Source organism: Vulpes vulpes, chromosome 8 (assembly GCF_048418805.1).
Source record: "Vulpes vulpes isolate BD-2025 chromosome 8, VulVul3, whole genome shotgun sequence".
In the NCBI taxonomy this organism is placed as follows: domain Eukaryota; kingdom Metazoa; phylum Chordata; class Mammalia; order Carnivora; family Canidae; genus Vulpes; species Vulpes vulpes.
Genome location: NC_132787.1, coordinates 93,214,761 through 93,236,344, shown reverse-complemented (window position 1 = coordinate 93,236,344; position 21,584 = coordinate 93,214,761). Strand labels below are relative to the sequence as shown.

The 21,584-nt window shown below is 36.5% G+C and overlaps 1 protein-coding gene across 27 annotated transcripts in view; it reads right to left on the bottom strand.

Annotated features, from left to right (window-relative positions):
- The window catches only part of ITSN2 (intersectin 2), a 128,923-nt gene that overhangs the window by 89,731 nt on the left and 17,608 nt on the right, over positions 1 to 21,584 (bottom strand). For 12 of the 27 annotated variants that reach the window (XR_012003206.1, XM_072767553.1, XM_072767556.1 and 9 more), the window contains exons 2-5: positions 11,438 to 11,501; positions 3,425 to 3,517; positions 1,684 to 1,747; positions 337 to 500 (exon numbers count right to left, since the gene is read on the bottom strand). Coding sequence is in view for 25 of the 27 variants with exons in the window: in XM_072767553.1 (XP_072623654.1) it covers positions 337 to 500; positions 1,684 to 1,747; positions 3,425 to 3,517; positions 11,438 to 11,468 (352 nt within the window). In the remaining 2 variants the exon portion in view is untranslated. Of the gene's footprint in view, positions 1 to 336; positions 501 to 1,683; positions 1,748 to 3,424; positions 3,518 to 9,167; positions 9,270 to 11,437; positions 11,502 to 21,584 lie in introns of all 27 variants that reach the window. The other 15 variants (XR_012003205.1, XM_072767547.1, XM_072767549.1 and 12 more) reach the window with 3 other exon arrangements.

Genomic DNA, 21,584 nt, shown 5'->3' with positions numbered 1-21,584 from the left:
TTTTCTGTTATTCATACAGAGTAGAGAGGAAACTAAGAATAGTATTTAAGATCAGCTCTAACTAGGGAGGATCATATAATTTATCATCCAACTGGGAATTATGAAAGAGAACACTAACCAGACTTGAGGCCAGGACAACAGGCATAAATCAGAACTGTCCCTGGAAAACTGGGACACAAGGACACCCCTGCTATGACAGTCAGTTTCATATCTTATCTCAGACATGAGAACTAACTTGGAGTCTGAGAATTATTGTTTTAGGCTAACAAACCCTTTTTTAATCCCTAAATATTATGTCTAGGAATCAAGTTTAACTGTCATTTAATAAATACCTACCAAAACGAGCAGAAATTAAAGGAGAGAACATAGGAGGTTGTTTCATAATAGGAGGGAGGACTACGGGCAACTGTTGGCCTTGCAGCTTTAGTTTGATGAGTTTCATTGCTATGGAGAACTCCTGCTGATCCATCTTCCCATCCTTGTTCAGGTCTGATAAAGCCCTAGAAGGACCATGAGGTGGGTAGATTGGTATGTAAGGTTAGTATTTTTGAGGATGATAAAATAGAAAAAAATGACACAGCATTCACACACAGATCAATACTTAATAAGCACATATATATATAAATAAGCAAAGTTAAAACCTGTACATTTAGAAATACTGACCAAAGATAGCATCTAATGAAATATTGCCAGTCTACATGGAATCCATGTGTAGAGAAGCTATGAGACCTTTGGGATAATACCTCCAGTGTGGACAGAAAGAAACTATTCAAGAGTATAATCATTCTAAATTTAATTTATTAATTTGCTCAAATATTTACTGGAAGTTTGTTATGTGTCCAGTACTCTGCCAGGTATGGGAATATTCCAAGTGGAAAGAAAGATGGGGTAGGGGTTGATATCTATTATAAATGCATTAAAAAACAAAACCCTAGATAATATGAAGAACAATTTTGATTAAGGTAGAAGCAGGAAAAGGCAGAGCTAATTTTGGCTTATAGATGATGAAAGAGATAAATAACTACAAAGTAACAGAAAGAAGATTTTGAGAGTCTGCCAAATTATAAAGAAACATTTTTCAACGGTGATGCTTCCATTTTTCCTTAAAAATTCAAAGGACATTAAAAATTTGTCCAATACAGGGGCATATGGGTGGCTCAGTTGGTAAGCATCTGCCTTCAGCTCAGGTCATGAGCCTAGGGTGCTGGGATGGAGCGCCCAGAGTCTGCTTTCTCCCTCTGCCCCTCCCTCTCTGCACACTCCACCCCCTCGCTACTGATCTGTTTGCTCACTCAAATAAGTATAATCTAAAAAAAAAATTGTCCAATAGAACAAAATCTCAATTATTTTTAGTCATTTACTCAGTAAAATTTATTTTCCTAAAAGCTGAAGAAATACTTAGCAAGAGCAGACTATGAGTAAAAATAACTTTATATTAACACTGTATCAAAAACAAAAACAGGGATGTCTGGATGGCTTAGCGTTTGAGTGTCTGCCTTCAGCTCAGGGCGTGATCCCAGGATCTAGGATCGAGTCCCATATCAGGCTCCCTGAAGAAAGCCTGCTTCTCCCTCTGCCTGTCTCTCTGCCTCTCATGAATAAATAAATAAAACCTTTAAAGAAAAACAAAACAAAACCAGACTATCAGAAATTTAAGTTCATCTAGAAAAGAGAATACTTTACCATATTTCAGCTAAAACAGGAGCCGGCAGGCCTGACTGTAAGAAAAAGGTACGGGCTTGATCCCCTGAAGGTAATAAAAGCAAAAGTCAAGTAGCACATTAGTAGACAGAATTCCTCCAATGCCTGTGAATAATAATAATGGGCAATATAATAACGCTATTGATTTGTCATTTTAATTTCAGTCACTAAAGAACAGAAATACACAAAATTATTTATGTTACATTAATAAGATTGAGCAGTTTTAAAACAAAAAAGCCACAAATTAAGTTATATGCATTAATCAATGATGAAAGATTACATTATTCATCTTAGGTTTCCTATAATAACTGCGGTATTATTTGATAATATTTCCATTTAATAAAATTTATAATAAAAAACACTATTCCCTAGAAGAGTTCTAAAATAAAAAATACCAGATGTTGGGAAGGTTAGTCCCCCATGGGTCTCTCACAATCCTCTATGTCCTGCTGTGTGTGCCAAGAATGAAAGACCCTAACTGCTCTCTACCTGAGCGGTTTCTCAGAGTTGGGTTTGCAGTGAGCATTCTTGAGGCATGATTAGGTAATGTTTCTCCCTGGGCCAAAAAACAAGCCTGCTTGCTAAAAATGGTGGGTTCCCTCAGGCTCAGTGTTCCTGTCCTATAAAACACCCGCTGCATGTTTAACATCCTTTTGGGCTCTCTGCATCACCCCGTGGAACTTAGGGGACACAGAAACCTATAGGAACATGCTGATGCTCATGCTGCTAGCTGTGCCATTTGTAACAAAGTCCTTGGTCTCTGACTCAGGAACCCTGGGTCTTGTGCCAAATCCAGGTGACAGCAACAGACTACGTTATTAACTTGCAAGTAGGGTAATCAAATCCCAGCCCTGATACCAGGAAAGGTGGCTATTATTATAGAAGTACAAATCACATTAAACTATAATGGCTAAGAGGATGGATTCTAAAATCAGACTGAAAAGTTTCAAAGCCCAGATCAACACCAACACTCTGAAATACAGACAACAGTAGCTACTTTACAACGTTGTTGCAAGATTAAATGAGATAATGTACTTAAGTACAGCATCTGAAATACAGTGATTTGGTAAATATTAGTCCTTATAGTTACTATTACTGTAAATAAAGCACTCAGGTGCTTTGGCATAGAAAAAAAGTTTAACTGATACAAAAAAATTTGAAAGACACACCAAAATTAATCCTCCTTAGGCTCTGGAGGTCATCTTGCAAAACAAGGGTTAGTGCCAACAATCAACACTTGGGATCACCTCTCAAAAACAGAGGACTAGCATCATAAAAACAGATTGTAGGAAAGAAATTCTAGATTATTTTCAAGGAAATGGGCCTGATGCACACTTCTTCTAGACTTAGTAATACTGACTGTTATACAGGGAACTGGCACAACCTATTAGGATAATATTAATAAATTTGGAAAAAAGTCCCAACGGCCTTAAGAAATAAATTGAAAATGTTCTAGAAAGAATGTTACAGTGGGAAACTGGACAGCATTCTTGGTTATAATTTAGAATTAGGAAAAGATCTTCCATAAGCCAAATCCAAAACAAATTTAGACAGTTCCAGATAAAATAAGAAAGCCACTATTTTTTTTTTTTTAATTCATGAATTCTGAATGGCAGGAATTTTATCACTTAGTAATACAAATTTGATGGTAATCGAATTAAAACTAATTCTAAGACATTAAATGAAAAGGGACATAACTCACAAATAAAATATAAATACAAACCTGTTATATAACCTCCTGAGGGTTTGAGGTTATCAAATTGCTTGTCATGCTTAGTCCGTTCTTCAGAGGTAATAGCCCACATATTTGGCCCTCCTAAACCATAAGTAAAAGACAAAGAAATTATAGTATACACACACACACACACACACACACACACACACACACACACACGAGAATGCTCAAAATACTTCTAAAATGTAAATATGATCACAGGTGTCCATTTAGTGACAGTACTCTATCCTGCGTGACACAGAGTAGAGCTCTCATGACCATATATATGGCACAGCCCTGAAGTTCTTTGCTCATTCAACCAATTAACATCTATAGAACAATTACTGTATACCACTCAATAGATACAGGCAATAGGCTAAATTCCAGAAATAAGAAGATTAATAAAATATTATTCCCATCCTCTTTACACAATCAACATAGCTAATAACCATCTATACTTCACTTCTGACTACCTTTTCAGTTTACCCAACTTTCACTAATAAGAAACCAAAAATGTTTAGATACATAAACTCATACATGTTTGCTGTTTATGGTATAAAAATCTGCCCACAGAGTTGTTTCCAAGAGTGACTATCATTGAAAAGTAGGTTCCCACTATACTTTGAAACACTAAGATGGCTCTGATTTAATAAATATTTCTTAGCCTTAAATGAATGGATTACTGAAACATCCTCTTTTAAAGATAAGTTTTAAGATTAAAGTTAAAAATACAGAAACAGATATACTGAAGAAGTAAGTTCCTAAAACACCTACATCTATACGCTTTCTAAATAAATACCACATACAAAGTAGACACCTACTTGGTTTATCAGTGAACAAATTAATCTGTCATGACTCCTGTGACTAGGAGTGTGGATGTAGACTGCTTTACTACCATCGGAATCTGGAAAACTGATGATGACAACAGAAAACAACGACAACAACAAAGGATGACAAAGAAGGAAGCAGCTCACTTTTACTGAGCCTGGACCCTATGTCAGGGACTTTTTATGCCGTAACTCACTGACTCCCCACCACTACCCTGTACATTAGATACTATTATACCCCTGACACAAGTAAGGAAACCAAAACTTATGGTGGTCACCCAACTAATTAGTGGCAGCGCTGAGATTAGAACCCAGGTACTCTGAACTCTGTGCTATATTGTCTCTCAATAATTATGGATAAAATGCTTATGTTCTCTATACCTCAGCTGTCACCTCCAAAAATTAGGAAGATTATATAACTTTACAGGGTTGTTGTGAAGACTGTATGTAATAGATAGTGTATCTACTCTAAAAATAACACTAAATATAATTCTTCATCTATTAGATTGGTAAAATAACAATAGCTAGCATTTAATGTGCCACGTGTTAGGTATTTCTCTAAGAGCTTTATGTGTACTGTTTCTAAACAGTCGCAAGAATTCCATGAGGTAACTATTACTGGTATCATTGTTTTACAGAGGAGGAAACAGAGGCATGGAGAGATTAAATAATTTGCACAAGGTACCAGAGCTGGTAAGTGTTGAAGACAAGATCAGAATCCACAGACTTAACTGAGGATCTTATCTGCCCTGAGGATAATTAAAAAGAAATAGACCTACAAATACATTGTCAGTTGATTTCAACAAAGAGGTCAAGATAATTCAACGGGGAAAGGATAACTCTTCATTGAAACAAGCTGAAAGAGTAGACATGTACATGAACAACAACAAAAACCAAACCACTCAATCCTGCACCACATACAAAAAATTATCTCTAAGTGGATTACAAAATTAAACACAGGAGCCAATCTATAAAACTTCTTGAAGGAAACAAAGAAGAAAATCTTTGTGACTGGATTAGGAAATGATTTTAGGACACAAAACATGCAAATTATTAAAAATTTTTGATAAGCTGGACTTCTTTCTTAAAGACACTGTTAAGAAAGGAAAAGGACATTGGGGCACCTGGGTGGCTCAACTGGTTAAATATCAGACTTGTGATTTCAGTTCAGGCCATGATCTCATGGGTCAGGAAATCAAGCCCCAAATCTGGCTCTGTGCTCAGCAGGGAGTCTGCTTGAGATTCTCTCCCTCCACCCCTGCCCCCATTCATGCTTGTATGTGCACTGGCTTTCTCGCTTTCTCTCTCTAAAATAAATAAATAAATAAATCTTTAAAAAAAAAAAAGGAAAAGAAAAAGACAAATTACAGACTGGGAGAAAATATTTGCAAAACATAATAAAGGACATGCATCCAACATATATAAAAACTATTCAACTCATTAATACAATCCCTGCTCCTCCCCCACCCAAAAAAATGGGCAAAAGATTTGAACAGACATATTAAAGATATCCAGATGGCAAATAAGCATGTGACAAGATGTTCAATGTCACTGATCATCAGGGAAATGAGTATTAAAACTAGAGTAACAGGGCCCCTGGGTGGCTCAGTGGTTGAGCGTCTGCCTTTGGTTCAGCTTGTGATCCTGGGGTCCAGGGATCGAGTCCCACATTAGGCTCCACGCAGGGAGCCTGCTTTTCCCTTTGCCTACGTCTCTGCCTCTCTCTCTCTCTCATGAATAAATAAAAAAAATCTTAAAAAAAAAAAATAAAACTACAGGTAACATATTACTCCATGCCTACAGAATGTCTAAAGTTTTTCGAAAACTGCTGCAAGGATGCTGAGCAACTCAAACTCTCACATCTACTGGTAGAGAAGAAAACAGAGACAATTTAGAAAAAAGAGTCTGTCTGGCAACTTCTGAAGTTAAATATGCATTTTTCATGCAACCCAGCAATAAACTCATAGGTATTTACCATGAGAAATGAAGACTTTTTTCCAGATAAAAATCTGTCCTTTGATGATTACAGCAGCTTTAGACATTTTGGTTTAGACACCAAAACCTGGATATAACCCATATGTTTTCTACAGATGAATGGTTAAACAACTTGTGGTACACATTTATCCAATGGAATTCTACTCAGCAATGAAATAGAAAGATATATACAAAGACACGGATGAGTTGCAAAAATATTTTGTTAGGTGAAAGAAGCCAGACACAAATAGGTATATGTATTTCACTCATATGACATTTTGGAAAAACTGTAGGGATAGAAATCTGATCAATGGTTGCCAATGGCTAAGGGTGGGGTATAGGGATATGAGGGAACCTTTTGGATAATGGAAATGTTCCATATCATAATTTATATGGCTTTATACGTTTGTTAAAACTCATCAAACTATATACTTAAGAAGGGTAAATTATACCCCAATAAACCCAACTTAAAAATAAAACAAAATAAAAATATACCATTTAATATATGCCTGCCACATGGAGGCCATTCAATAAATTAGTTTCTTTACTCAACCCAATCCCAGGAAACAATATAATTAAGGAGAAGTCAGAGCATTAAAATCTTTCTCAGGCTCTTCCCCTTCTGGTAAAGGTACCTTGCCAGAAAATACGGAGAGTGAGGCTTTTTTAGTCAGAAACCATAAGACTATTTTAAATCTGGAGAGTCTTGTTAGGAAGGCTTAAGCTGCTCTCACACAACCCAGAAAGAGTACATCCCCAGGGAGTGGCAAACTGCTTCCTAAGACTGCAGAGGGCTCCATGGCATCCAAAGGACAGTGCATCCGAAGGACAGTGCTTTCTTATGTTCTACTATCACCTTACCTATCCTTAGTTATCTGTCTTAACAGTGGCCAACTATCTGATAAGGTTTCTTGCTTAGTTCCAGCAACCTTGACGCCTTCATAAACATTACGTCAAAAAACATTTATGGGGCACCATTGCGTACAAAGACGAGGGGTAAAAAGATAAATAAAATGTGCTTTTAAGGAACTCACATACTCCTTTAGCCATGATTCAATATTATCATGATGAATGTCACTTAAAAAATAAAAATGTCTGAAGCGTAATGACAAGGGATAATTTTTAAGTAATATTTAAATAATCTTTAAATCTGGACACCTCACAAGAATGACGACATTAACACACGAGAAGTTAGGGCACTAAGAATTTTACAGAAAGGAAAAGTTACACAGAAATAAGAAAACTAGGAATACATGTATTTCAAAACCATTTAAAAATAGTTGATCAAGGGCACCTGGGGTGTCTCAGTCAATTAGGAGTCTGACTCTTGATTTTGGCTCAGGCCATCATCTCAGGGTTATGAGATCCGCTGGGCAAGGAGTCTGCTTAAGATTCTCCCTCTCCCTCTGCCCTTCCTCCTATGCTGTCTTCTCCCTTCCTGTCTCCTCCTCTCCCACGAAAATAAATAAATAAATAAATAAATAAATAAATAAATAAATAAATAAATAAATATCTTTATTTTTTTTTATTTTTTTTTTTTAGTCTTTTTTTTTTTAAATTTTTATTTATTTATGATAGTCACAGAGAGAGAGAGAGAGAGAGAGAGAGAGAGACGCAGAGACACAGGCAGAGGGAGAAGCAGGCTCCATGCACCGGGAGCCTGATGTGGGATTCGATCCCGGGTCTCCAGGATCGCGCCCTGGGCCAAAGGCAGGCGCCAAACCGCTGCGCCACCCAGGGATCCCAATAAATATCTTTAAAAAAAAAAAAAAAAAGTTGATCCAATTCTGGCTTTCTTAGAATACATACTAACAGAACCTTTCCAAGAGTTAACAGTTTATTATTTTGAATTTCCATAAAACATTTCCCAATCTTTCTCTGTATTTATTCATAAGCCTTACAGAAAGTCAGGAAAACCTGTTTTGAGGTTGATGTTTAATATCTCCTTGAAAAATTAACAACCTTTTACATTGTCTAATCACTTTAGAAATGTATTAAAATTCTATCCATTTCCCCCACTCATCACTAAATTGAGAATGTGGTATTTTCACAAAGATTTCTGTTGCTTATTCTCATCTTGTCACCTACTGGCTCTGTCAAAAACGTACTTATGGTCTATGTAGAAGGAAAAAGAGACATTTACAGAATGTCTACTATATGCTAAATCCCATGCAGTAAATAGTGTCATCCCTGTTTTACATATATAGACATACATACACATGTGTATATGTACATACAGGTGTACACACACCCACACACACACACACACACACGTTCCACAAGATTAAGTCAACACAGCTGAACAGTAGCACAGCAGTATTCTAACACACAGTTCTGAAGGTACACTATTCAAACATGTTATACCCGGTTTGTACGCTGTGATATTAACTGAAGACTATTTCTGGGTCCAGTTCAAAAAAATAGCCAAATGATATATGTCAACCCAGTACAAACTTAAATCTCTAAAACACAACTAAGAATACTGGTCTAGATAGAACTAAAGCCTTAACTGGGACTTGAATAATAAATGCTTGGGCTATTATAAATGCAGTCTCATACCACATCTGATTCTGCAGATCCAATGTTTAACAATTTCCTAATTACACAGATGAAAAAAACTAGTGAACTCTAAAATTCTGAAAAGGTAATAAAACTCTAAAATGGCATTTTTTTTCCCTCCTAAAGCCATTAACTGTTCTCTCCCTCCCCCTTCTTCTGCCCATTTCCATAGTTTGGATATAGCCATCGTCATGGGCTTTAGAACTTCTTACTCCTTTAACCAGTTTTCAGTACCCACCCCAGTTTTAAGGCTGGAACAAGCCACAGTACACTACAAACAGGCAGCAGCATGAATCGGAAGTAGCCTCTTGCTTATCACCTGATGACTGAAATATCAGGTTCTCTGTGTTTACAATTTCATTACATTTTTGAAAAGCAGAAAGCAAACCTACCATGATCAAAGAAGACTCTGGCAAGGATGATTCTGCTGGTGCAGAAGACACCAGAATTAGAGTCACGAGTGGTAAAAATATGACGCACTGATCTTTTTTGCTCTGTTGAGGAGATGGGAAGTGAAGCAAAGAGACTAAGAAAAGAATATCTGCTCAATAGAACTTTCTGAGATGATGTAAATGTTCTGTATCTGCATTGTCCAATACAATGGCCACTGGCCACATGTGGCTTTGAGAGTTTGAAATGTGGCTGGCTGTATGACTCAGAGATTGAATTTATTTTTTATTAATTTAAAGTTAAGTTGAAATCGTCACATGTAGCTAATGGCTACTATATAAGGCAGCACAGCTCTGTGAGAACCAAAGAAATCTAATCCATGGTTAGGCTTGGGATGATGAAATAGACATGGCAAAATGTGAGAAATACATTAGAAGCATTTAGACACACAGCTTGGTCTAGGGCACTTATAGACAAGTTCCAACAGTACTAGGCATTGAAAAGATTTAAACACCATCTATAATTGAGCATTTACTAAGAGTAAACACTATTTTTGAAGGTTTTGTGCTATATGTGAATGCCTCTTCCAATAAGATGTTAAACTCTGAACTGGACCTGAATTAGATATATACAAGATTATCTTTAATCTTCAGCTATATTTTAAACTAAGTAGGGGGGTACCAAAGTCTACATTTGCTATCAGTTCTTCAGAGGTTTTAAAAAATTACTACTTCTATTTTTTTTTTACTACCTAGGTTCCTATATATCATTCCTAAAATAATTATCCAACATTTTGTCCAATATTATTCTTTCATAAGTAATGCAGTGAGCTACAAAGTAGATACACAAATGCTAAGGGAATGGAAGAAACAGAATGAAGAAAGACTAGGCCTATACTGCTTGCATTTATGTTCATTTTGTTTGTAAACCTTCTTAACATTTTGTTGAAGTTTGAAACTAAACTATGTGTTTAATGCAAATTCCTTTGCATGGTGCGCAGAAATCCTCAAATTTGGGTAGAGCACATTACTACTACAATTATTACCCTGATTCTAAACTTTTATCACTCATTATGAGGAAAAAACCATTTTTAATTTTTAAAAATAGTCTGCAGCATCTAATAATCTTCATAATCCCACACCATTTCCAGCAATGCTCACATTGAATCTTTAAATAAGAGTTCTGAAAAGGCAAAAAGCAAAACAAAACTCTTATCTCAAGTCCATCCCTATATGACATAGAATTCTAGCACACAGAATTTAGTTTTACACAAATAATTCATTTTCCCAAAACTCCCTTAAATCTCACAAGGTCAATCTTGAGTCTTAACATTTTAGATATACAACATGTATTTTTGTATTAACAATGTGCTTAATTTGGCCCAATGACTGAAAATATATTTTTAAAAACGATGTACTTAATCAAATACTAGATGGTAACATTGAAACAGAATTGCGGTTTGAAAGTGGTAGAATTATTCATGATGCTTCTTTTTCCCTCTAATGTTCTTTAATATTACTGCTTTCAATTTAAATGTTAAGAATGACCAACTAGACTCTCTATTCCTTTCTATTTATAATTGGCTAATGAAATTTACCACATATTTAAGTTCACATCTTAGATTTCTTTAGCAATTAAAAAATATAATGCATTTTCTCAATTAATTCTAAATGACATACACGGTAACTTAATACTTATTAAGGGTACTTAATTTGTATTTGGGAAAAGAATTACAACTAGAATCAGAAAAGATACTTTAAAAATTTTGTTACTGAAGTTACCTCAACACTTTCTTTAAAAATGTTTCCTATTAAACAACTGTGTGTATAGGCATACATAATCCTTTATAAAAGGAAAACTTAATTTTATATGTATATTACTAAATGAATCTTTATTGGCTTAATCAGTTCACAGTCATTCCAAACAATTGAAAATATCTTTAATGTTCTTCACTTACAGCACTCTGCTTTTTGTCCTCCCATTTTATGTATCAAACAATAAATCCTTTAGGTTATTCATAACTGCTCAAAGGCAAGCAAGCACACATTCTAGATAGTGCAGAACATGCTTATACTGAGTTGCAAGATTTACTGCATAATATTCTAACAGAAGATATATTCAGAGTTTTAAAGTAAACTAACATTTTCAATAAGAATACTTTAAGTTTTGCATTTATAAGCTTAAGGAAAAATATCAAAATGAATATTTTATAACCTCTAGCCACAACCCCCCCATAACCTCTTTAACTTGCCATAAGCACAAAGCGGCTTACCATTCATAGCTGTGGGAAACTGAGCCATCATGGTACTGAATTTTCCTGGCTAGCTCTCAGCCATCTGCAACATAAAAACATTGTGCCATTAATAATACAACAAGGGCAGATCACAGCTTTAGTGCACCAGCTAAGCAGTGGGAATGTCTGTCCCCTTGAGCTCACACTTCCAACAGAAACAATGCAGAGCTTCTGCTGCTGCTGAAGAGGCAGGATTTACATTTGGGGAAGGGTAAGAGACTTAGTCGGGTAATGGTGCTGCCTTTAAAATAGAAAGTTATAAGAAAAACAGGCCCATATTTCATAGCAAATACTGAATAAAGAAACCCTTGGCATGAACCAATTTTGTAGAAATTAACTTGGGAGAGAGGGAGGTTGTTCTAACTAGGCAAGATGTTATTTCAGAGAAATCAACTGTATAAATTAAGTGTATAATAACATGGAAATCCATAGCACTTTTTTCTTTAAAAAAAAAAAATCCCTAAATGAGAAAAATATCCAAAATAAATGTGGCACAGAGTTCTACAGGCTTATAAAAATTGTCCAGAATTATTAAAATATATGTTTATTTAAACATAAATAAATATGCTGGGCAAGTACCCTGCACTAGGAAGAAAAGCAACTTTGGAAACTAGCAGCTGTGATTTAAATCCCAACTCTGCTATTTTCCTAGCTATGACAATGGGAGAGTTATTTAACCTTCTTGAGTCTCAGATTCCTCATCTGTAAAAAATACTTTGCAGGAGCATTTTTTAAAGTATTAAGCATACTCCAGTACACTGCCTGACACATAGTTTTTGATAAATGGCTGTTAGAGTGCAATAGAATTTTGAACCCTAAATTCATTGTTTCACTATGAATAAATTCAAAATTTATTCCACAAATCTTGAGGATAAGACCAGTAGGGAGAGTGAAGATGTAGCAAACTTATAATAATGTACTATATTATTATATATACTGTACTATATATGTACTGTATATAATGTACTATATTATAGTAATGTATAATAATTAAAGCTGTGAATTAAAACACTGCAAGAGAAACACTTGCACAAGAGAAACCAGAGAAAAAGACCATTCAGTAGTTCATCTATTTACACAATTCATTTAAATATTAACATTTTTAGAAGCCCAAGGAAAAACGTTTGCACAAGCCATTTGAACAAAGAAGGCATAAAGAAGAGTTCCACATCATGGTGGAAAGAGGCACCAGAGGAGCTGGCTAACCAGTTGCCAAGAAGTGCTATAAGGCACTGGATCTTAGTGAATTTAGTGTGCTCAAAGAGAAATACGACTGTATCAGTAAAACCATCAAAAATTAGTCACACCAACAAAAGACTGGTATATACATCCAATTTATTGATTTACAAAGAGAAATTTAACAGCCAAGAAAATGAATAGTAGCTTTTCTTCTTTATAAGGCAAACTATAACATCTACTAAATTTCAACCAGATCATTGTGTAGTGAGGGTAGGGAGTTACCAGTGATTAGAATGCTTAATGATATCAGGCATTGACAGTCAGATACATTTATCTACAAACAAGAATAAGCCAAGGGCTGCACAATAGGGATGGTTTGTTAAACCTCCAATAATGCTTTGAGTGACACTGCCAACTTTACTCTTCTGACTCCCAACTTTTCTGTATGCTACTACTATATACCATCCTTCCTCTTAAAGTGTATACTCTTTCTTTAAATGTTATTAATAAGCTTTAGTGCAGTTTATGCACAGCAAAGAAAACCATTAGCAAACTAAAAGACAACCTACTGAATGGGAGAAGATATTTACGAATGACCTGTCTGATTAAGGGTTAGTATCCAAAATATATAAAGAACATATAAAACTCAACAACCCAAAAACAAATAATTCATTTTAAAAAGACAGAAAGAAATTTCTTTAAAAAAGACATGCAGATGTCAACAGACACATGAAAAGACGCTCAATAATCACTAATCATCAGGGAAATGCAAATCAAAATCACAATGAGATGTCACTCACACCTGCCAGAATGTCTAAAATCAACACAAGAAACAAGTGTTGTAGAGGATGTGTAAAAAAAAAAAAAAAGGAACTCTCATGCACTACTGGTAAGAATGAGAACTGGTATAGCCACTGTGGAAAACAGTATGCAGGTTCCTCAAAAAATTAAAAACAGAATTACCAAAAAAAAAAAAAAAAAAAATAGAACTACCATATGATCCAGTAATTCCACCACTGGGTATTTACCCAAAGAATGTGAAAACACTAATTTGAAAAGATAGACGCACCCTTATGTTTATTGCTGTATTACTTACCATAGCCAAGTTATGAAAGTAGCCCAAATGTCCACTGGCAGATAATGGATAAAGAAAATGTGGTATACATATAGAAGGGTCTATTACTCAGCCATAAAAAAAAAAAAAAAGAATGAAATCTTGCCATTTGCAACAACATGGATGGATCTAGAGGGTATAATGTTAAGTGAATAAGTCAGAGAAAGACAAACAGTATATGATTTTATTCATTTGTGGAATTTAAGAAACGAAACAAAGAAAAAAGACAAACCAGAAAAACAGACACTTAATTATGAGAACTGATGGCTACCAGAGTGGAGATGGTGGTGGGGAAAGGGTAAACTAGGTGAAAGGGATTAAGAGTATAATTATTATGGTGAATCACTTTGTGGTACACCTGAAACTAATATAACACTGTGTTAACTATAGAATTAAAAAAAAAAAAAAGCTTTATTGCGATGGAGCTTTAAACCTGTTACCACACTTAGACTTTACTTGCTAATACTCCTCCTAGGTAAGAGTAAATTTCACCTATGTATGAGTTGGTTTTTTCTTCACTCCTTTCTCAAAAGATAATATAAAGTTCAGGTATTGGAGCTGTGTACTACACAGAAAAATAATATCTAAACCATGGTAGGGTAGTTAAGAGCACAAAGGGTAAGAATTGTAATGTTAAGAACATTAGATTTGAACTTGTAGTTCACAAGGAGTGTTAAAAGACTTTAAGGAGAGGGACATAGATTTCACTCAAGACAATCAACGGTGAAGAAAGGGCCACAGCTGCCCCAGGGAGATCAGTTAGAGAAGAGATGAGAACAGTAACTGGCACCTGAACTAAAATAACGCAGTTGGAACAGGGCAGATGGGATGAGCTGGAAAAATAACTAAGGGTTTAAAACAGGTAGAACTCATGAACTCTTTAGATATGAAGGATTATGAAGTAAAAGGAATCAAAGCAATGACTCCCAGAATTTGTTTGTGAGACTGGGCGAACTGCAGTGTCACCAGTTTTAAGAAAAAATGAACAAAGAAGTCTCATAAATTATGACTGATACTTCCTCAATACAGAAATTCTCCAAAAAAGTGTAACTTTTACTTCTCCAATTTTAAATTGTCATCAGTAATGTTAAATCAAAATAACTCACGTGCCTGCAGAGAAACTGTTCACCTAGGGATATGCAGTAGCCAGACCTATTTTATTAGGTCTCTAAGACTGACTTTCAAACTGTTAAGAGAAAAATCCTTCAAAAGCATTACATGCAACACATTGCATAAGTACACAGAAGCATGTGAATTACCAAAGACAGTTTGAAGAGAAAGCATGCACTTCCAAAAGACAAAGAATGGATCCCAGAGTCTCAAAGCCTTAATCAGTTAGATCTAGATCTAAAACTTAAAGATTATCTATCTAGGATTTCTGCTTACTCATTATATATTTTATGAATAATATAACAGAATGCTACATAATAGATGCTCAGTAATCACAGGTATAATTCTGTGATAAAACCAAAGAATGAATCAAATAATATGAGAAGGGAGGGCAAATCCCTTCAGGGAAGCTGAAGGTACTAGAATTACATTCTTCACCTGATACATGGGATTTAGCCAGCCATGCATGCGGGTACCATATTATTACATAGATGTAACATGTAACATCTGACTATGGTAGCCAAATTTGTTGAAACCAGTAAGCTTTTAAAGCATACTATTTTATATCTGCTACATTTATATTAATTCTCTCTAACCTGTTGTCAAATATTACCTCATGCTTAATAATTCTACTATTCTACTTGCAGAACAGTACTTGTACAAAGAAATAGAAATTTTGAAAAATTCAAGACACTTTATACTTAAAAAAATCAACTGTTTTACCTATATAATCATATTAGCTACAATTTATTATGCGCTTACTATTAATGCAATTCACTTCTATTAATCATCTACTATGTGTCATGCTTAGTACTAAGAATCTAATATGTTCCAGGTTATATAAAAGGAGCTTCAAAGAAACAGAGGAACTTGTAGAATAGGTCCGGGTGCCAGATACTGCTAGACACCTAGATAGTGCTAATTACATTCACAATATCCCTGCAAGGGATACTGTACTCACTTCACAGATGAAGAAACAGAAAGGCTAAATTACTTGCCAATACTGAGTGACGAAGCCAGGATGCAAATCCCAAACCTGTATGTATGTATTTATTTATTTATGAGAGACACAAAGAGAGAGGCAGAGACACTGGCAGAAGGAGAAGCAGGCTCCATCAGGGAGCCCGATGTGGGACTCGATCCCAGAACTTCGGGATCATGCCCTGAGCAAAAGGCAGACTCTCAACCACTGAGCCCACCCAGGCGTCCCTAATTCTGTCAGTTCTGTCAATATACTTCATATATTTTGATGGTTTGTAATTACGTGCAGAAATGCTTATAATTGCTTTGTCACGTTTATCACACTTTCTTCTCATTCTTCAACTCCCAACTCAATGGACCTCTTATCTGAAAGACTTGTGTCGGGATCCCTGGGTGGCACAGCGGTTTAGCGCCTGCCTTTGGCCCAGGGCGCGATCCTGGAGACCCGGGATCGAATCCCACGTCGGGCTCCCGGTGCATGGAGCCTGCTTCTCCCTCTGCCTGTGTCTCTGCCTGCCTCTCTCTCTCTCTCTCTCTCTGTGTGTGACTATCATAAATAAATAAAAATTAAAAAAAAAAATTTTGAAAGAATTGTGTCCTCTCCTCTCAGTTAATCATGGTGTCCTACGTTGTCCATGACACTTGTTCATCCCATAGTAACTTCATTTATTATACTGTATCATTTGCTGGATAGATGAATAAATGAATAGTTGGGTAAGATAAACAAAAATGAAGCAAGGGAAGCATGGAGCGAGGCACTATGGAACTGAATATACAGAAAAGAAACTCCAAACGACTTCCTCAAAACCCTGCAGGCATCAGGAGCTGCTACGGATTATAGACCAACTATCCTTTGCAACGTGGCCCTTCCATAACTTGTTACTTTTTAAGTATATTTTTAGAGAAAGTTTTATTGCCTGTTGAATTCTGAAGCTTTTATATTGGGATAGAAAGACTTGGGTTTTTCAATTTTACTTTGCATCATGTTCATTAAACATTGTTAAATAAATTTGACTGAAAGTCTGACATTCAAAAGCAAGATAACCAAGTTCCTGAAGGCATATCTTATAAAACTTTCTCCAGTACCTCCTCCACTTCACGTGCTATGTACACAGAGCCAACTCTCCAAACTTACTGATTAGTTGGAGAAAATGTTCCTTCCTCAACTGATTCCTAAGGAGACCAAGGTCAGTCTCATGAGAAAATGACCAAAGCAAAATTACCTACTTCTTTACAGTTTCTCCAAGAAGATGAAATTTACAGAGTACATATATTCTCTATACCCTACCCATCTATCCCTTCTTTTATTCATCCATTTGCTTATTTATCAAACATGAATAATCACTATAATAAAAGACTTTGGAGAATGTTATGAGAACCCAGAGGACAGAACTACCACTATATGGGAGGTAAGTTAAACTAAGGCACATATCACAAAAGAGGTAACATTTGTGTAAGAACGACCTATGAGCAGCCTGGGTGGCTCAGTGGTTTAGCACTGCCTTCAGCCCAGGGCCTGATCCTGGAGACCCGGGATCAGGTCCCAAGTCAGTTTCCCTGCATGGGGCCTGCTTCTCCCTCTGCCCGTCTCTCTCTCATGTCTCTCTCTCATGAATGAAATCTTTAAAAAAGAGAACGATCTAACATGAGGTCAGTGGCAAAGTAAATGGGTTCCATGCATCCTCAGAGTGAGAGACATTGTATAGGTGTGTGGATGGGCACCGATACAGAGAAAGGAAAAGTACCTGAATCTGAGGGAAGGACTGGTTAAAAGGAAAGTATACAGCCAGTATCATAGTAGAGCCTTTCCTATTCAAAGATGGTGTGATTTGAGAGCCATGTGATTTCAAAGAGCTCACTTAATCTTAAGTGTGAAAAGAGACCTTAAGAAACCCAATAGTTTTAAATTTTGCTCCCTGCTGTTCTAGAAATCTCAAAGAGATACAAGAGAGGTTGGGTAGGGAAGAGGAATGGAGGGGTTGGGAGAAGATATCAATTTCAATGAAAGTAGCTCTGCTTTTGTATTTTACATACTGAGGCTTCTCTATAATATTTTATGTGATTTTTTAAAAGAGAGTTAAATAGCATACTGAATTCCATCCCCTTCATTTTAGAAACTAAAGAGAAGCCAAAGAGATTAACTTGCCAAGATCACACAATTTAAGGAACAAAGTATGTCATGCTAATGATTTGCATTTCCCTGTGCATGACATGGAGAGCCAGTATTTATTCAAGATAGACACCCAGATTTGGTAGTCACTAGGGACTGGAAATAGCTGTCATCATATCAGTGAGTGGCTTTATCTAGGGAAAGCATATATAAGAAAGAAGAACCTCATCTTTTAAGGGCAGAGGAAGAGAATTCTGACAAACAATATAGGAACTGAACCGGATTTGAGTATCTTGAGACTGGGACACCAGTTATGAGTAAGTGGTATAATCCAGGTGGTAAGATCTGAACTGGACAATAGAGAAGAGACATTTCTGAGCTAGAATGGACAGCATTTTCTGATTAGCTAAATGCTGCTGATATAAGAAGAGCATTAAGATAAGTTTCTATCTTGGGTGACTGTAGAATTGTAACATTAACCAAGACAGAGGCTCTAAGAAAGTAGAAATTTGGATACCAGATTTGGAGGATACAAAATGTTCACTTTTGAGTCCATCAAAATCATAGAAGAGAACACAGGCAACACCCTTTTTGAACTCGGCCACAGTAACTTCTTGCAAGATACATCCACAAAGGCAAAAGAAACAAAAGCAAAAATGAACTATTGGGACTTCATCAAGATAAGAAGCTTTTGCACAGCAAAGGATACAGTCAACAAAACTAAAAGACAACCTACAGAATGGGAGAAGATATTTGCAAATGACATATCAGATAAAGGGCTAGTTTCCAAAATCTATAAAGAACTTATTAAACTCAACACCAAAGAAACAAACAATCCAATCATGAAATGGGCAAAAGACATGAAGAGAAATCTCACAGAGGAAGACATGGACATGACCAACATGCACATGAGAAAATGCTCTGCATCACTTGCCATCAGGGAAATACAAATCAAAACCACAATGAGATACCACCTCACACCAGTGAGAATGGGGAAAATTAACAAGGCAGGAAACAACAAAAGTTGGAGAGGATGCGGAGAAAAGGGAACCCTCTTACACTGTTGGTGGGAATGTGAACTGGTGCAGCCACTCTGGAAAACTGTGTGGAGGTTCCTCAAAGAGTTAAAAATAGACCTGCCCTACGACCCAGCAATTGCACTGTTGGGGATTTACCCCAAAGATTCAGATGCAATGAAACGTTGGGACACCTGCACCCCGATGTTTCTATCAGCAATGGCCACAATAGCCAAACTGTGGAAGGAGCCTCGGTGTCCATCGAAAGATGAATGGATAAAGAAGATGTGGTTTATGTATACAATGGAATATTACTCAGCAATTAGAAACGACAAATACCCACCATTTGCTTCAACGTGGATGGAACTGGAGGGTATTATGCTGAGTGAAATAAGTCAATCGGAGAAGGACAAACAGTGTATGTTCTCATTCATTTGGGGAATATAAATAATAGTGAAATGGAATATAAAGGGAAAAGAAATGTTGGGAAATATCAGGAAGGGAGACAGAACATAAAGACTCCTAACTCGGGGAAACGAACTAGGGGTGGTGGAAGGGGAGGAGGGCGGGTGTTGGAGGGGAATGGGTGACGGGCACTGAGGTGGACACTTGACGGGATGAGCACTGGGTGTTTTTCTGTATGTTGGTAAATTGAACACCAATAAAAATTAATTTAAAAAAATTTCAAAAAAAAAAAAAAAACAAACACAAAATGTTCACTTTTCAGGTTACCTAATCTGATGCACCTATAAAGACATCCAGGTGGAAACGTTACGAGATGGTAAAGATTCTGTCCAAGCTGGAGATCCAAATTTGGTAGTTACCAGGGAATGACATTCCACAAAAAGCATGCACAGGAAACAGGAGAAGAACACTCAGAACAGAGGTTGAAAAAAAGGAAAAATCAGAATACAGGTTAAAGAAAAGCATTTCAAGGAGATGATGGTCATAATTGTCAAATATCACAGAAGTCAAGACTAAGCCATTAGTTTTGGCAATCTGTACAGGAACTTGCTGTAAAAGTCAAAATAAAGTAGACCAAGCAGTAATTGGGAGGTGAAGTGTAGGTGACTCAAGAAGTATGTTATTAAAAGACAGAAAAGGGGTGGGAGGAGAGATAAGAGGCTTTAGGAAAGAGGCAAGGTTATAAGACTTTCCTTTTAGATGGGAGAACAAAACTATTTTTAGAGAAAGAGGAAGAGATTTAATTTCCAAAAGGAGAAGGAAAAACGGTTACCTAATAATGAAAGCTAGAGTCCAGAGAAAGTAGACAGCTCTAGAGTATAAAGCTAGAACATGGGGCACATATTTCTGGCTCTGAGAATATAGGACAAAAAAGATAGTTAAGGATGAGTAAAGACATATTTAAGTTTGGAAGCAGAGGGAAAAGGAGTTAAGTAAGTACATCTTTTCTTTGCAACTCTTTTTTTTCTCTCTTTTCTTTGGGCCCAGAGAGTCCAAAGGGCAGGGCTGAAAACAAACTTCAATCTCTTGGGTCCCCAGGTACCTAAGCACAAATTTCTCAAGTAACAAGAGAAGGTAGCATTCAATTGTGTTCCCATGAATCAACCAGGTATGCACATTTCAGCTTGTGCTCACCTAGCTATCCCTTACAAATACATTTGTTACATGACTGTGGGGAAAAAAACATTCCAGGCCAAGGTAATATGTGCAAAAACAGAGTGAAGAGTGTGTTCTGGGAAAATAGGTGGGGGTTTATTCACATGAAATGTCGAAGAGCTTAACAATGCAAGGAACTATAACAATAGTGTAAAAATAAGTATTATATTGATACCTAGCTGATAAAAATGTAAATCAGCACCATAACTCTTCTGGAAAGGAATCTGGAAATGGACTTATTTAGCCTGCCTTCTTCCAAAAAGAATTAAAGCTCCTGCAAAAATACAAACACACTAAATTAAAAAGTAGATGGGTAAATGAAGGTAAATAGAAAATAAGTGATTGCTTTCACTTTTCGTATGTTTGACGTTCTTCATAAATAAAAGTTGAAAAAGACACCTACTGTATCTGACTGAACCACTGGCTCTTCCTCAGTTGTTCCCTAGAATCACCATGGCAGTTCCTCAACTGCTTTCACACCTACCTCACCATCCCCTTTCCACCATTATTCCCATACTTCCTGGTGAAGTCAATATCCACACAAACGAACCTGCTCACATCCCGGCCTCCAAGTCTGAACCCTGATATATTCCAAATGTCTTATCCTCCATCTTATCTTAGCCAAGCACTTCCAGGTCCCACCCTAGGCCTTGTTATCATGATGACTGCACTCCTCTGTAACCCACTTCAAGCCTCCCTTCACCAGAGTCTCATTCAACAGCCCACTCTTTCTAGTTCCCAGACTCCAGCAATTCTCGAACTCTGCCAGGACCTACAAAATAATGGTCGTTGCAATTTGTCACTGTCCCTTATTTTTCCTTATGTCCTAACATCCTCTTCCTTAGGTCCTAATATCCCTCCTTACCCAAATTAAGTATCGCTGTCCACGATCGTAAATAAGTCATTGTATACACCCTCAAGTTCACTTTCCCCTCTTCTTGTATACTATGCATCTGGTAAAACCCTACTGCTATTCCATGGGCACATGAATGAAGG